This window comes from Oncorhynchus gorbuscha, linkage group LG05 (genome assembly GCF_021184085.1).
Source record: "Oncorhynchus gorbuscha isolate QuinsamMale2020 ecotype Even-year linkage group LG05, OgorEven_v1.0, whole genome shotgun sequence".
NCBI lineage: Eukaryota > Metazoa > Chordata > Actinopteri > Salmoniformes > Salmonidae > Oncorhynchus > Oncorhynchus gorbuscha.
The window spans coordinates 33,994,099-34,011,272 of NC_060177.1; the positions used below are offsets into that span (position 1 = coordinate 33,994,099).

General features: G+C 40.5%; 1 protein-coding gene across 1 annotated transcript in view; it reads right to left on the bottom strand.

Annotated features, from left to right (window-relative positions):
• Window positions 1-11,053: 11,053 nt before the first annotated feature.
• Window positions 11,054-17,174, bottom strand: part of LOC124035091 (cadherin-8-like) — a 92,317-nt gene continuing 86,196 nt past the window's right edge. Inside the window, exons 11-12 of the mRNA XM_046348508.1 lie at window positions 13,227-13,478; window positions 11,054-13,099 (exon numbers count right to left, since the gene is read on the bottom strand). Coding sequence (XP_046204464.1) covers window positions 12,612-13,099; window positions 13,227-13,478 — 740 coding nt within the window. The 3' untranslated portion in view covers window positions 11,054-12,611. The remainder of the gene's footprint in view (window positions 13,100-13,226; window positions 13,479-17,174) is intronic.

Here is a 17,174-nt window from a genome sequence, read left to right on the forward strand (position 1 = left end):
ATCCTTTCAAATCCAGAGCCAAAACAAGAAAACGTTTGTCGCTGTCCCAATACTTTTGAAACTCACTGTATATCTGGAGCACTCTACCAGTGTACTTTGACCAGTGTCCCTAGTGTTACCTGGAATCCCATAAAGATGACATAATTCCTTGTCAACCTGTAGCTCTCCGGTGGGGTTTTGTATGATCTTTCTAGAGATAAAATCATTAAAGGTACAATGCAAAGAGAGTGTAGTATTCAATTAATGGTGTTGGATCAATGTCTCTATTGAATCACGGATGGTGTGAGGCATCTTATCGTCATCAAGTTGATAAAATACTGTGACACCAAGATGAACTAAGTTCTGTAAATGCAAAGTAGTATAATGTTCTGCGGTTTGGGCTTACGGACCCACCCTCAGTCATTTAAGGGACTCTTGAACGGGAGTAAGTGCTGCGGTAGAAGAGCTCTGACCAGACACTATTGATTTCCAGCATACTGCTCTTGTGAAGTGGTCGAGCTATACATCTAACTTGCAACAAGAACCAAGACTGCTTGCTTTACATTTCACCCCATCTCTTGTAGATTCGATCAATTCGTAGTTTTGCTTAGGACCTTCCCATGTTTGAGCTAATCAAATCAATGTATTTATATAGCCCTTCTTACATCAGAATCCCAGCCTAAAGCCCCAAAAAGCAAGTAATGCAGGTGTGGAAGCACAGTGGCTAGGAAAAACTAGGAAGAAACCTCGAGAGGAATCTAGGCTATGAGGGGTGGCCAGTCCTCTTCTGGCTGTGCCGGGTGGAGATCATAACAGAAAATAGCCAAGATGTTCAAATGTTCATAAATTACCAGCATGGTCAAATAATAATAATCACAGTAGTTGTAGAGGGTGCAACAAGTCAGCACCTCAGGAGTAAATGTCAGTTGGCTTTTTATGGCAGATCATTGAGTGTCTCTACCGCTCCTGCTGTCTCTCGAGAGTTGAACACAGCAGGTCTGGGACAGGTAGCACGTCCGGTGAACAGGTCAGGGTTCCAAAGCCGCAGGCAGAACAGTTGAAACTGGATCAGCAGCACGGCCAGGTGGACTGGGGATAACAAGAAGTCATCATGCCAGGTAGTCCTGAGGCATGGTCCTAGGGCTCAGGTTCTCCGAGAGAGCGAGAGAGAGAGAGAGAGAGAGAGAGAGAAAGACAAACTTGCCTCAAACTTATCTGTCATGGTTTGCAGTTAGAGGTATTGAGTACGGAGCAAGACATTCAGTGATGAGATTTCCTCCTCTTGTTTAGAAATCAATATTTCCATCTTCATCACATGAGTTCTCTCATCATTCATTAGGTCAGCGCTCCTGTTTGTAGATAACTCTTCAGGTTTATCTAGTTTGGCGTGGACATCATCGTGTTTAGTTTTGGCTAAATCGAGATGTTCCTGTAGCATATGATTTTGTTCCTGTAGAAGACGATTTTGTTGAAGAGCTTGTGCTTGTTCATCGTCATAGGTTTTTGCAAATACATTTAATTGTTCAGTTTTCAAGCGCAGTTCCATAACTAGCAGAATTTTTCCCTTTTCTGCATTTGTCATTGGTTTCCCGGTTCTCTCCACCTGTCCCTTTATGTCTATCATTACCTGCTAGTGCTTCAGCTGTGCACTGCGGTATTGGACAGATGCCAATCTCGGGTGGCAAGACATCAGGGCTAGACTGGAGAGAACCTTTATGAGGCCTGCGCCCGATGGTTGATTTTGGAAAGCGTTGTTGTCTAATTTTCCAAAGTTTGGTTTTGCAATATATTGGGAGCTGCAAAGACAATTTTAATCTATTTATAGATGTTTATGAACCATCAGTACTGGACAGTACTGTGGAAGTTGGACGTGAATGAATTTGCAAAAGCAAATTAAATTAATCAATGATAATGATTAATCATACCTGGATAGGCTGTCGGGAATTAAACTTAAAATGAAAGTTTTAAGGAAGTCGGGAAGTTGGTTCATCTAGGTTACTATTGCAAAGTTTAAGGTGTCTCATTTAACTGGAAGAACCTAGAAAGGTATGTTCGACAATTTAAATAAATACATTTAATGAGACCCAAGCAATTGAGATTGCAGGATTATTTTAATGTGATCCACGTTTGGATTTCCAACACTTCTTTTAAGAGATGGACTTACGATTCTTCACCACCAGTGATACAGAATGCTGAAATCAAACGTAAGTTCAAAGGGCGGGACTTCCGTCGCGCAACGCGCAGGAATTTAAACGGAACACAGGAAGTGAAAAATGTTCCCTCTCTGTTAACTTAGCATCCCGTGCAAGCTAATTCTACATTGTTCAGAAATATCACTTCTAAGCGCACAATAGGGTCTTCTCACCATGGAAAGGGTGGCTTTTCTAGTGACGTCTCACATTAAACCATTCGGCATACTTTGCTAGCGTTATGTTGACCTGAGCGACACGGTACATAAATACAGATATGCCTGAAGTCAGTCCACACTCATTTAGTACGGTAGGCGGACAAAATACAGCTCGAACACCGAAGATCTATCCTCTAATTCCAAACCTAACTGTCTCTCTGCCCTTGCTCTAGAAGTTAATATTGACTGACAGAAATAGTACCGTTTGGCCTAATGGACTAAATCTGGAATTTATCACTCATTGCTCTGACGCTAACGACCGCTACCGGAGGCGCTCTGTAGCCTCTTCAAATGGGAATACACGCACACAACCAATTTGAATGTATACAAAGCAGTCTGTTTGTACAATTCTGTTTGCACAATTGATATATAGAATTCCACAGCAAGGTCTAATTCTATTTTAGATTCCTCTTACGGGGGCGTCATATATGTCGTGACTTTACTATCATTAAATGAAGACTTTTAGTTTTATCAAAGATTCTCTGTAATTAGTATTACGTGATTAAACTGATTAATCATGTAACTGTAATTAATTATGAAGTCGGGGCACCAAGGAAAATATTCAGATTACAAAGTTATCATTTCCAAATAACTTTTCAGATATTTTATATCTGATCAATTAGTCTTCGAATTAAGGATTATTTACTTTACCTCACGTTAGACTCATTCCAAAACGTCGTACATTGTTGGTTATCTGCACAAACCCAAATCAAAATCAAATCAAATGTATTTATATAGCCCTCCGGATATCAGCTGATATCTCAAAGTGCTGTACAGAAACCCAGCCTAAAACCCCAAACAGCAAGCATTGCAGGTGTAGAAGCATGATGGCTAGAAAAAACTCCCTAGAAAGGCCAAAACCTAGGAAGAAACCTAGAGAGGAACCAGGCTATGAGGGGTGGCCAGTCCTCTTCTGGCTGTGCCAGGTGGAGATTATAACCGAACATGGCCAAGACGTTCAAATGTTCATAAATGACCAGCATGGTCAAAAAAATAATAATCACAGTAGTTGTGCAAAGCTGTCATCAAGGCAAAGGGTGGCTACTTTGTTTAACACTTTTTTGGTTACTACATGATTCCATATGTGTTTAAATAAGTTCAGAAAACGTATTTGTACACAAGTGCAAAGTGAACTACCAGGACTTAAGACTTGGGGTAATTTACATTGTGGAAAGGGCACAAAGAGCAAAGAAGTTTGAAGAAACTGTATGGGTATCTTTTCAATTAAACCAGAAAGTGTGAGCACCCCAGATTCCATCATTCTTACGGTGAATGATACGGACTCTCGCAGAGAATAGCCACTGCAGCCAAAGTAGCCAGATAGTTTTCAAGCGGGTCACTGCAGCAGTGACAGCAGTGCACGGTCCAAACTGCAGGACATCCAGTTTCAGCCGTGCTATCCGCCGACAGAGGTACTAATTAATGCTAATTACACGAGTGTGTCAATTACGCACTCCACAGTGCAGGATCAGTGTCACTGTGTTATGGCATTACCAATAACCACAACCATGCTCCTAAAAATAGATTAAATCAAAACATTCAAATTAAATAATACATTAAATGAGAACACAACCAAAGGTAAAATGCTCTTAATCATATAATGACTGCTACAATTTAAACTTAGTCTTGTGTATGCAGCCACCACCTACTACAGACAGTGTTGTTTGATGTTGTGAGACTGTTGATATACAGTAATCATTAATTGGCTTAACATGAAACCACATTACCGCTCTGGCCTAGGTGTTTGCTGTGACTACACTGTCTCTGAATGAGCCTTTTCATATTTAGTAATAAATCCATCCTGTGATTGGATCTGTTCTCACATCCAGTGCAATCCAGTCACAGTAGATAGGATCTACTAATATCACCTTCCTGATTTGGGCTAGGAGGCATTTTGGGCATTATACTGCCAACTGTAAAGAAAGCAGGGATAAACAGAATGGTAGTGATGGTAGTTATAATATCAGTATAAATGTGGTCTATGGACAGTCAGACAGAAGGGTCATGATGGACAGATGGATTGGGATATTTAAAAATGCAAAACACACTTATCTAATTCAAACTGCAGTCTAACATATTCCAACATTTGCATGTGCTGATGTTTTTGTGATGGAGGGCAGCACTTTAGGCAACGTAATTACAGTTTCCCCACACCATCAGGTGCCACCAGACAGTATTTAAACTCAGTAGAGAACATGTACAAGGTTGTCACCAGAGGGGCACTTCCATTACGTGACAAAAGAGGGAAGATAATTAGATTTGCTGTTTAGTTAAGCAGCCTCTGTCAGACCTACAGACAAAACATAATTGTGACTGCAGGAACTGACTGCATGAACTGTGACTACATGAACTGTGACTGAAGTGAGCCAGTTGGTCTGCCGGGGTCACACAGGTTGGATTCACATTTCTACGGAGTATGTCAACACTTTAGGAAAAACAAATCAAGGAGACAAACCTCGTTCTAAATGCATTAAACAAAAATATAAACACAAAATGCAACAATTTCAATTTTTTTTACTGAGGTACAGTTCATATTGACAAATATGTAAATTGAAATAAATTCATTAGGCCCTAATTTATGGATTTCACATGACTGGGCAGGGGCACCAATCAGAATTCGCTTTTCCCCATAAAATGGCTTTATTGCACGTTTCATCAGTTGGTCTCAGACGATCATGTAGGTGAAGAAGCCGGATGTGGAGGTCCTGGGCTGGCGAGGTTACACATGATCTGTGGTTGTGAAGCCGGTTGGACGTACTCCCAAATCCTCTATAATGACGTTAGAGGTGGGTTATGGTAGAGAAATGCACATTCAATTATCTGGCAAAAGCTAGATAATCTGTGGCATTGTGTTGTGTGACAAAACTGCACATTTTACAGTGGTCTTTTATGGTCCCCCAGCACAAGGTACACCTGTGTAATGATCATGCTGTTTTAATCAGCTTCCACACCTGTCAGGTTGGTGGATTATCTTGGCAAAAGATAAATGCTCACTAACAATGATGTAAAAAATGTGTACATCAAATATGAGAGCTTTTTGTGCGTACAGACATTTTCTGGGATCATTTTATTTCAGCTCATGAAACATGGGACCAACACTTTACATGTTGAGTTTCTATTTTTGGTCAGTATAATTTGCAGTAAAGTATACTAGTATTGCAGTATTTATGTAGTTTGAGTTAGCTTCATATTTAATGGTGAACTACTACAGTATATCCACATTTTTAACCGCCTATGAAGTATATAGGATTCAAATAAACAAAGACAAAAATAAATTATCCCCCACTCTCTTTCTGTGTAACAATATATGAATTAATTCAAGCACAGTCAGTAATTGACAAGATCAAGTTATTTTGCTATTCATGAACAGTCGTTGCAATATCTGATAAGATTGAACTCTAATCTTTCAGCAGGATTAACCACGAGAGAAGCTGACGCTCAAAATAAATCTCTTTTTAAGATGTGAGTAAAAAAGGGAAAATTGCAATGCCTCTAAGCCTCTCTTTTGTTGTTAACACAATGAGGGACAGACTATTATTACTATATAACGCAGAGTTATAAAATTGAATTCAATTTCATTAATGTAATCAAGGTCTATTCATTCCATGAGGAACCTTTTTACATGAGTAGGTAACGTTCCCGAGATGGAAAGATGATGGGTTTACTTTCTTTGAAGAGAAATGAGTGGTGAGAGGGTACACATAAAGAACATCTGTTCAGTCTAATTGAAAAACATATTTGTTTAACAGACTTCACAATATTTATTTGCAGGTTGACGGGCTTTGGCAGATATCAAATTGAAGAAAATGGTCTAATGACCTTGCATGTTCACCAAAACAGCTTTTTGAGACTGTCATTTTCATTTGAAATAATACATATTATACATATAAAATACATATTCAATTGACCTATATGAGACATGAATAGGGGCACTTACTCATGAAAGGAAATGAGTTTAGTAACCATGAGGTCGAACAGAACAGACCTAAACATGTTCCGCCCTCTGTTGTTGATGGTGATAACCTTAAATATCTGTATTGATACCTGAGTAGTCCTCTACACATTGTAATGGGACATGAGAACATTTTTTCATTGTAAATAGTTGAGAACATGTTGTGCAGAAATCCATTAGTCGCTTTTCTATGTAATGCCCTGGAACTCGAAATGGAATACAATATCTCAAGCCCTTGGAGGGATCTTTGTTATGGAAAGTTTCATGTTGTACCGTTGTTCAGAGCTGAACTACCCAGTCTGACATTACAAAAGCTGTGAAGTTTCGTCACATTCAATAAACAAGCAAGTTATACAATGTATGTGATTTGTAAAGTTAAAACGAGTTAATTCCATAATGTTAAACTAATAAAGTACTTATTTAAGACAGTATAGGTTGAGAACAATCCCAGGATCGTATGTGGATAAACACAGCACTTTTTAAAGAAAAGCTACTAGGAGCAACAAATGATAAGCAGTTGACATTTCCTGTTTTTTTCTGCCTGCCGTTTACAATTTAGGTTCACAGTCAATAATCTTGATTGTAACATACTTTACTTTACTGGCTCAAATGTCAATGTTTTTTTTCTTTCCAAGCAAACAGCAAAGACAGAATTCCTGAGGAAACACAGTCAGGCCCAAAATGATTGGCAACCAGGATAAAGATAATCTAAATGACTGCATGAAATAAATAATACAAATACTGAGCTATATTGTATTGTCACGTTCTGACCTTAGTTCCTTTATTATGTCGTTGTGTTAGTTTGGTCAGGGTGTGAGTTGGGGTGGGTAGTCTATGTTCTTTTTTCTATGTAGTATTTATGTGTTTGGCCTGCTATGGTTCTCAATCAGAGGCAGGTGTCGTTCGTTGTCTCTGATTGAGAATCATACTTAGGTAGCCTGTTTTCCCCATTTTAATTGTGGCTGATTGTTGTTTCTGTCTCTGTGTCTCTACCAGACAGAACTGTTTCGCTTTCGTTCGCTCCTTGTTATTTTGTTTTTGGTGTTCAATGTTAATAAACGCTGCATATTGGTCCGATCCTTCATACTCCTCGTCAGAGGAAGACGAATATCGTTACAGGTATTCATTTTTGGTGGGGTGAAAATTATATTATTTTGTACTAATATAATTGCTCAGAGTAAAAGATGTATGCATGGCCAAAAAACTCTATTTTCATGTCATCCAACAAATGTAAACGCCAGGACATTGCTAAATGTGGATTCGAAACATGTGCTGTGGACAGATGACGTGAAAATAGATATATTTGGCCAGGCACACCAGTGGTGGGTTTGGCATTGAAAGAATGATGCATATGAAGACAAGAACCCCATGCCTACTGTATGGTGGTGCTGAAGGAGATGGCCGCCATTTTACGGTCCCGTAACCAATTGTGCTATTGTGTATGTTTTTTCAAGTTATTTGTAAATTATTTTGTCACGCTGCTTCCGATCTTCCCCCCCTGGAGCTCGAGGGCACCAGGCTGCCCAGCTTTATGCTCTCCTGCCACTATCATTACTCACACCTGCCTTCCCTCGTCATGAACATTAAAGATTTTGGACTCACCTGGACTCAATCACCTGTTTATTACCTCCCCTATTTGTGTCAGCTCCCCAGCTCTGTCCCCGCTGCAGCATTGATTGTCATCTGTCTTTGTGTTTCCCAGTTCTGACGCTGTTCCAGTCTTGATGCATGTCTTATTCAAATTAAATGTCAACTCCCCGTACCTGCTTCTCTTCTGCAGCGTTGTTCCTTACAGAATGCAGCAGCCCTCAAATAAAGCATCGGTGAGTGCTGGCGGTTCGGTTGGTGGTGATGTCGGGTCCGGGGGTGCCGCCGATGGAACCACAGGGTGCCTTAGCTGGATCGTCAGGCTTCCATTCCCTAGCTGGCTCGAGAGGCTTCCTTGCCACGGTTGGCTCGGAAGGCGCCCCTCCCACGTCAGGCCCCAGCCAGACCATCAGGTTTTTAAGCCCAGCCGGCTTGTCAGGCTGCTATGCCTCAGCCAGATCATCGGGCTCCCACAACGTCAGCGGGATCGACAGGCTTCTATGCCTCTGCCAGTTTGCCAGGCTCCCACGCCTCTGCCGGATCATCGTGATTTTACACCCAGCATTGCTGCCCAGCTTTTCGCATTCCTGCCAACATCATTACGCACGCCTGCCTTCCCTCGTCACGCGCATCAGCGATATTAGACTCACCTGGACTCAATCGACTGTTTATTACCTCCCCTATATTTTCCAGTTCCCCAGCTCTGTTCCCCACTGCTGCATTGATTGTCGTCTGTCTTTGTGTTTCCCATTTCTGACTCTGTTTCTGTCCTGTAGCATGTCCGTTCCAAATTACAGTAACTGTCAACTCCCCATACCCGTTTCTCTTCTGCAGCATTGTTCCTTACAATTTTGTACATAATGTTTCTGCCACCGTGTCTTATGACCGAAAAGTGCTTCTTGATATCAGGGCAGCGATTACTCACCCAGTACTGGAGGAATTCCTCTTCAACGAGTCAGACGGGAAGGATTTACTCCTGACACCCGACAAGGCCCTCATCCCTGTCATTCGCAGGAGGAAAAGACAGAGATGTCGTGGACAACGGTCCGGGTGTCTTTTAAGGATCCGTCGCCGAGAGGGTAATCTACCTTTACCATCGGCCTTATTAGCCAATGTACAATCAATTGATAATAAAATAGACAATTTACGAGCATGTATATCCTACCAGCGGGACATTAGAAACTGTAAAATCTTATGTTTCACCGAGTCATGACTGAACGACGACATGATTACCATACAGCTGGCAGTTTTTAAGCTTTTTCGGCAGGATAGAACAGTGGCCTCTGGTAACACAAGGGGTGACAGCCTATATATATATTTGTAAACAACAGCTGGTGCACGAAATCTAAGGAATTCTCAAGGTTTTGCTCGCCTGAGGTTTAGTATCTCATGATAAGCACCTACATTCTTTGTATGTGTCTATATACCACCACTCCTCAACACTGGTGCCCCTCAGGGGTGCGTGCTCAGTCCCCTCCGTACTCCCTGTTCACTCATGACTGCATGGCCAGGCTCGACTCCAACACCATCATCAAATTTGCCGATGACACAACAGTGGTAGGCCTGATCACCGACAATGATGAGACAGCCTATAGGGAGGAGGTCAGAGACCTGGTCATGTGGTGCCAAGACAACAACCTCGCCCTCAACGTGATCAAGACAAAGAAACTAAAGGAAAAGGAGGACTGAGCATGCCCCCATTCTTATCTGCAGGGCTCTTTGGTTTCGACATTTTTTCTTAAATGAATGTTGGTTAAGGGCTTGTAAGTAAGCATTTCACAATTTGATTTGATCTTTGATGCTATTTTGCTTCCACTGCTCCCGGGGCCCTTGTTAAGGCCAACGTTATCATGCACTTTACCCAGTACCAGGACATTTTAGCCAAAAACCTGGTTGCCTCTCCAGGAGGTGGAAACTTGGCCACAAGTGGATCTCCCAGCAAGACAATAACCCTAAGCACACACCAAAATCCACAAAGAAATGGTTAATTTACCACAAAATCAACATTTTGCAATGGTCATCTCAGTCTCCAAATTAAAAACCTGTGGCTGTCCATTCCATAAGCGCAGACAAAGGATTTCAAGGATATGGGCAGATTCTGTATAGAGCACTGGTCTAAGATCCCTTCCAATGTATTCTCCAATCTCAATAAACATTTTAGAAAACACCTCAGTGCCATTATCCTCGCAAGGTGAGGTATTTAAAGGTAAAACAAAATCTCTTCCCCTGAGCAACTGTATATCATAGAAAAGACATAAAAAATACCAAATCCAATTTTCCCCCAAAAACGTGCACACAATATAGCTCAGTATTTGTATTATTTATTTTATACAATGTTTTTGGCTTATTCTATGGAAGCCCTAAAGCAACATTGTTCTTTTTTGAATGACTTAGTCATGACTTAGTCATTCAAACGAGATACTAAGTCATTCGAGATACTAAGTTCATCCTTCCGAAGGTTGCATGTTCAATCCCAGTGGAAGACACTTGTTTGATGTTTTTGTTTGAACCCTATCCCAAACCTTATCTCTTACTTTAACCATTCAGAATGAATGCCTAAATGTAAGTGTAGTTTTTTGTTTGTTGCCCTATCCAAAAATGTAAACCTTAACTTAAGCATTGAGAATTAATGAAAGATGATGCTGAGCAACTCCAAAACGTTTGGAGAAAAGTGGATAAACGTCAGAATCTGAAGTCAAAATTGGTAAAACGTGAGATCTTGTTTTCCCCACTTACAGGCCCTATCAAAGAACTGTCAATGAATAATCATATCAGTGGATGGCATCAGTAAATGAATGATTGCAGCAAAGGACAAACACAACTGGGCCTGCATCACAAAATGAGGCCTAATTACACAATAACAATTAAGTCGTTCAAATTAGATACTAACTTGTTTGAACAAGATACCAAGGGTGCCAATAATTTTGGGTCTGACTGTAGGTTTTAAAACCAGTCAGTGCATCAACTGCCAAATAAATTCTTCCTAATTATAAGATATGTGACATGTTGACATTGGTATTGGTACTTCCTCATGCACAATGACGGACATAGATAATTCAAGTAGGAACTGTGCAAAACTCTCTTATTCCAACCATCTTAGCTGCTGAAGAAAGCCAAACTCATTCAGCAATATTTATAAAAATATATTTCACAAAGTAGGAAACAATACAGGGTATCTTAGATTACATTACAGGGAGTAAATAATTAAACATACACATTTATAAGCGTTAAAGCACAGTAGAAAATATGATCTGCATGTAAGACTTTCATATATATTGTTAAGTCTACTGAGAACTGCCATATACTGTATCAGTACAAATTGAGTATGCACGCAGCTGTAGTGCCATTTTAGATTCTCATGTGCAAGAGCTAACGTGCATAGACAAAACCTACCACCTCAATGAAAGTTGAGGACATTATCAGTAACTCTATGTACATGTATTTTTTGTATAATATCATACAGTGTAGCACAATATGCAAGAGTCTGTATTTTATTTTTATGGGTTTTGTTACCCGTGGGTCCTAAATAAAATTGAGGGGTCGAATATTCACATCAATTAAATTATCCCAGCTATTGTGCTTATATGGTTACTGGTAACTCTGTATACAGAATAATGATAAACAGTATACATTAATTGTATATGTAAAAGTTCCTTTTCCGTCCAATATTTTACTATACAGTAATTCGTGTTCTCTGTATACTATATTAACAGCAATATCCAAACAACAAGTTCAGCTGTGATGAAATAGCTTCAGTGGTGGAAAGAAAAGTTGAGAAAAGGGATCATTCTAAACTCTCACTCACTTATAACCTGTAGCACAGTAACAAACGCAAATAAGAACAGATATATAAAACAAAAACAAATCATACAACGATAATGAGGAATCAACACGATCATTTTCAAAAAACATGTGAATACAATTGTATTTTAATGCTTGCTTCTGTAAAAAGAAGGCCTCAAAGTTTCTACATTTCTCTTTTTTTGTCTTTCGCTTTAGTCTTTTATAGGCTAATAATATTTGCAAACCACACTTGGAGCGTGTAAATACAAATAGTTGTATAAAGCAAGCCGTCTGGCTCAGACAGTTTATAAATGTGGCCACCTGGTATCAAATGATATCTAAACTAATTAATTTTGAAGCCAATATTGGTGGTTCTCATTTCGCTTTTTCAAATCATACATACATTCAACATTGTAATGTCGATCAAATATTGCTTTCTCTTTTAGTTTCCTATTTTATCTTTGATTAGCTGGGTGGTGGGTAGAGATCTGAGATGAGGGCCACTCAGTAGTGCCATTGTTCTGTGGTTGAATCTCCACGTTGTCCAAGAAGGCTGTAGATCACACAATCCCTCTCTCTTCTTTCATCAGGCAACTACCAAGAATCCAGGTCTTTATGCTTCTGTCAGTCACAGCAAATGACAAATACCCAAAATACTGCTAGACACTCCACAACGGAATCTAAGTTACACTCCACAAGAATCATAGACCTCCTAATATAGACATTGTTAAGTTTGGCTCAACAATACAAAGCGCTTGATGTGATAGATGATGAACGTTATACTTCAATCTAAGAGTACGAAAGGTGGCCCCCTTTTTTAAACAGCTGATTCTAAAAGCCGGCAAACCCTAGCATAATACACAAGTATGTGGACAAAATCAAAGGGTCTCTACAGATCAAAGGTCAAGTCTCCTTATCACTTTCACCCACTGAGTAGAGCTCCCCAAGTCTTCTGAAACGCGGACCCCACTCTCTGAGGTAGTCATAGTTCTGGTCTGAGTCTGAGGACGCAGTCTCAAGGGAGCTCAGAGACCCAGCAATGGAGCCCCGGCCCTCATAGCCATAGATCTGAATGGAGTCGTAGGGAGGGGCTGTGGGATCGTTGTCCGCCTCATGGAGTCTGACATTGATGAACTCATCCACATCCACACCGTTAGGGCCACTACTCTGCCTTGGCATGAACTGCAGGTCCGGCTTGATATCCTTGCGGGGCAGGTAGCCATTGATTCCATCAGGGTTCTGCAGTGTGGCAATGTCAAAGGCCTCAGTATCTTCTTCTCCACCCCCCTCATCGTCATAGCGGATGATGTTCTCCCTCACATCTTCGTCATCTTTGATGATAAGTGGCTTGTTCTTGTGTCTTCTGAGCGTCACAAACAGCACCACTATAACTGCCGAACAAGAGGACATGTCAAAGTCATGTGCTCACAAAGACAATGTTTGTAGAAGTTTACCAGTGTTGCACGTCTGTATTTTTCAGATGTAATCAAATGGTATAAAGTATCAGTATTATCTTACCTAAAAGTAGTATTATGCAGGCCAGAATGGCAATCAAAGCTCCCATGCTGAGGCCAATGGGTAGGACATAGGCCTCCACGTTGCATGACTGGACTATTCCCTCCCTGCTGCATCCACACACCCGGATGGTCAACGTGTTAGTGCTGCTCATTGGAGGATTTCCATTGTCAGTCACAATTATGGGCAGGAAGTACATCTCCTGTTTCTGGCGCCGGAAGGTGTCATGCTTGGCTAAAACACTGATAGAGTTGTCTGTGGGGAGAGAAAGCAGTTGTAAACAAAAAAACATCTAGCAAATTAGCTTCCGTTGAGTAAGAGCGTGTATTTTTGTAGTGACAAACCAAAATGTTTTGCAATCCAGTAACATTTTTTTTTTTTTTTTTTTTGGGGGGCAATTCCAAATTGACGATAGAAAAACAGCATGTTGCATTGGCCTGCCATTTGTTTTGTGGTCTCACGTGTATACTCTGCCGATGGCTTTCAGTCACCTTCCTCCTCACCATATTCTAATAGCAGAACTCTGTAAGCGATTGAATCCTATTCTGTCAAACCCATATTAAGATGTGGAAATGAAGAGAGGTGAGTGCGGCACTGACTTAGAAGATGGTACAAGGCAACTCCGAGAGGTGCCAGGGACTCTTTGATGACACTTCTGTGAGCTCTGTGTTCATTATCTAGCTAATAATATCCACTCACCCACATATTGTCAAACACTTTTATTCCTGTAAAGAGTCTACTCAAGTTGGTGTAACGAAAAAAAAAGCAAAATGATTTCACGTGAAGGTTCACATTTGAAATCATGTGAAAACGTGCTTTTGGAAGACAGTTATTGTGATCACATGTCAGCACGTGTAGTTTCATATTATCACATGTAGCCTTTACATGTTGCCGAATGTTATCACAATAACTTCACATGACATCACGTGATCACATGAGAACGTGTTTTTGGGAACACTTCACGTGTTCACATGTGAAATTAATGTGCTTTCTCCACGAGGGCAGTTTAATTGTCTACCCTCTGTCTGAGCATGTGTGACAGAGAGACGTGAAACATTAGCAATCAAGCCTGAAGGCCCACGTCGACTCCAATGCTTCCTATAGTCGTGTTGGCTGGATGTCCTTTGGGTGGTGGACCATTCTTGATACGCATGGGAAACTGTTGAGCATGAAAAACACAGCAGCGTGACAATTCATTCAGTTGGACAACTGACTAGGTATTCCTCTTCCCCTTTCTCTTTCCTTTATTGACCCACTCAAACAGATGCATCTGGTACCCACAACCATACCCCGTTCAAAAACACTTCAATCTTTTGTCTTGCCCATTCGTCCTCTGAATAGCACACATACACAATCCATGTCTCAATTGTCTATAGACTTTTAAAAAATCCTTCTCCTCCCCTTCATCTACAATGATTAAAGTGGATTTAACAGGTGACCTCAATAAGGGATCATAGCTTTCACCTGGATTCACCTGTTTTGTACAATCGGTGTGTGTCTCTGTTGGTAGAGCATGGCCCTTGCAACGGCAGGATTGTGGGTTCGATTCCCACGAGAGACCACTACTGTAAGTTGCTTTGGATAAGAGCGCCTGGTAAAATGCTGGTTCCTATCGTGTCAATCTTAAGTGCATCATTTATCACATTACATACCTGAACATTTCTCTGAAGTATTGGGTTAAAGCCTGAACAGCTTGTGTGCAGTAGAATATCCTAGCTGGCTGACCCTGGCCCTGGCTAACCCTATCCTCTCCACAGCACATATCCTCTCCACAGCACATTCACTGCAATTAGAGTCACCGTCACAAACAAACCAGCACAAAGGGTCAAAGTTCAAAGGGTCTGCTACTTTTCACTGGAGTGGCTTTGCCTGCTCTGTGCAGGCAAATAGTGGAAATAGTCATACAAGTGCTGTGCCTATATTTCTCATGTAGAATACTGACACTTCACAACAGCTAGATGTAGACATTTTTTAAACATATTTATATTTATTTATTTATATTGTATGTATTTATTTTATTGAATATCCGAAACATACAATATACTTGCAGTGAAGCCGCTCAACAACTACATGATACCAGTCATCCAACAGACTCCCATTCAGAGCGACACACAGAAGCAATGCCCTACTCAAGGGCACGTTGACAGATCTCCCACCAGGCCAAAAAAAACGTGAACCCGAACCCTCCAAGATCCCCCCCCCCACCGTTCCCCAATAGCTGTCCCTCAACCATTCGAGACCCCACCCACAGTTCCCCCCCAAGAAGAAAAATAATAAATACAAAATGTAATTAATTCCATTCCCCACCCCCTAGAACCCCCCCAATATTCTAACAACGAAGAGAACGAGGTAAAGAGAAAAAAGAAAAAGACAGAAGAAAACAGCAAACAATGCAAAAAAACAAAGGACATCAAGGACAACTGAAATCATAACAGCAATGCCAACTGTATATGTTTGTGCATGTCTGGCACTATTACATGTGTTCTTGTATGCGTTTATTTTTATGAGAGTGTGTGTATATGCATGTGTACAAACACCTGCACGGCATCAGCCTCAGACAAACCGGCATTAGCTGTAAAAACACTGGCCCTCAGTGTCATTCAAACGGACTTTTTATTATGTTTTTTAAAACAAAAACAACAAAAAACTTTTATCTTTGACCATCATTCTATCTCCCGCACAGCAACTTCACTCCCACTTCCAATTCCACATCCCAACCCTCAGCTTCCCTCAGCCCATCCCATCTATCTCTGCTGGCCACCCACTTCGTGTTTCTACTCAACACATACCATTCAACTATGCTGTGATGATGTTTAACGTACAATTTCAATCTATTTAATCGAACAGAATCCACAGATTACTTGTTGAAGATAAATACTTTTCCCTTTTCAAACATCTTTCCCATAAATACAGGTATTTTATCAACCAGCACATTTGAATTCAGCCATAATATTTGTTGTAATATTTGTTCTATCTTTTCAGGGGGATGAAAATGAAATTGTAGCCAGCTCTGTAATGCTTGTTTGAGAAAGAGAGATACTTTGGAAAAAAAAGTATAATTTTCAATTAATCGAAAATGAGACATGGCAATCTGCACAAAGGCAAAAAGGCCATTTTTAAACAATGGATGAGATTTTCTTAGTAATCTACTTGAGAACCATTTAGGGTTTAAGTAAAACTTTTGAATGTAGACATTAACAAGAAGAGTGATTTCTTACACTATCAAATTTTTACTGAGAAAATGTGATTCAAATGTAAAAACCTGTTTATTGTTATGGATAAGTATATATGTGTATTCGTTGTAGCAGTTGAATTAATATCATAATGATATCTACATGTGAAAATGTTGCTTCAATGTTGCCTGTGGTTTCTTATTTATAAATAAATTCCTCTAGATTCAGCAACTTTTCCTATTTGTCTCTTAATACACCTGTTTCCATGGTGGCAGGTTCCCATTTAGATAAAGAGGCTGGTGCATTTAATGTCCTTATTCTATATTTTCCTTTTACTAACAACTAGACACAGCAGTTCCTCTTGCCTGCAGCCTTCACATCAAAACAGTTGGACAGAACCAGATGAAGATTCTTCGCCCCAAGCTCTTTGAGAACATTACGCAACAACTTCAGTGAGAGTAATGGAAAAGAGAGCGGGGGGGACGGGGGACGGGGGGACGGAGGATGGACAGAAAGCCTGCTAAACCAATCACCGTATTTAGCAAACAAATGTAGTGCCATCTGCCATGCAGCAACAGCTCAAGAAGTCACCCTACAATGAGCTGCAAGACTACCCGCAGACGATTTGGATTCAACTAATTGACTTCCTTTCAAAATGCACTAGGGAGTAAAGAATAGCTGATGACCAGGCTATTGCGCATCTGCTAACCACTGGGTCCGGTAATCCAACTAGATTTCATCTTCAATTGGACTAATATGCTGCAGGATATAAGACATT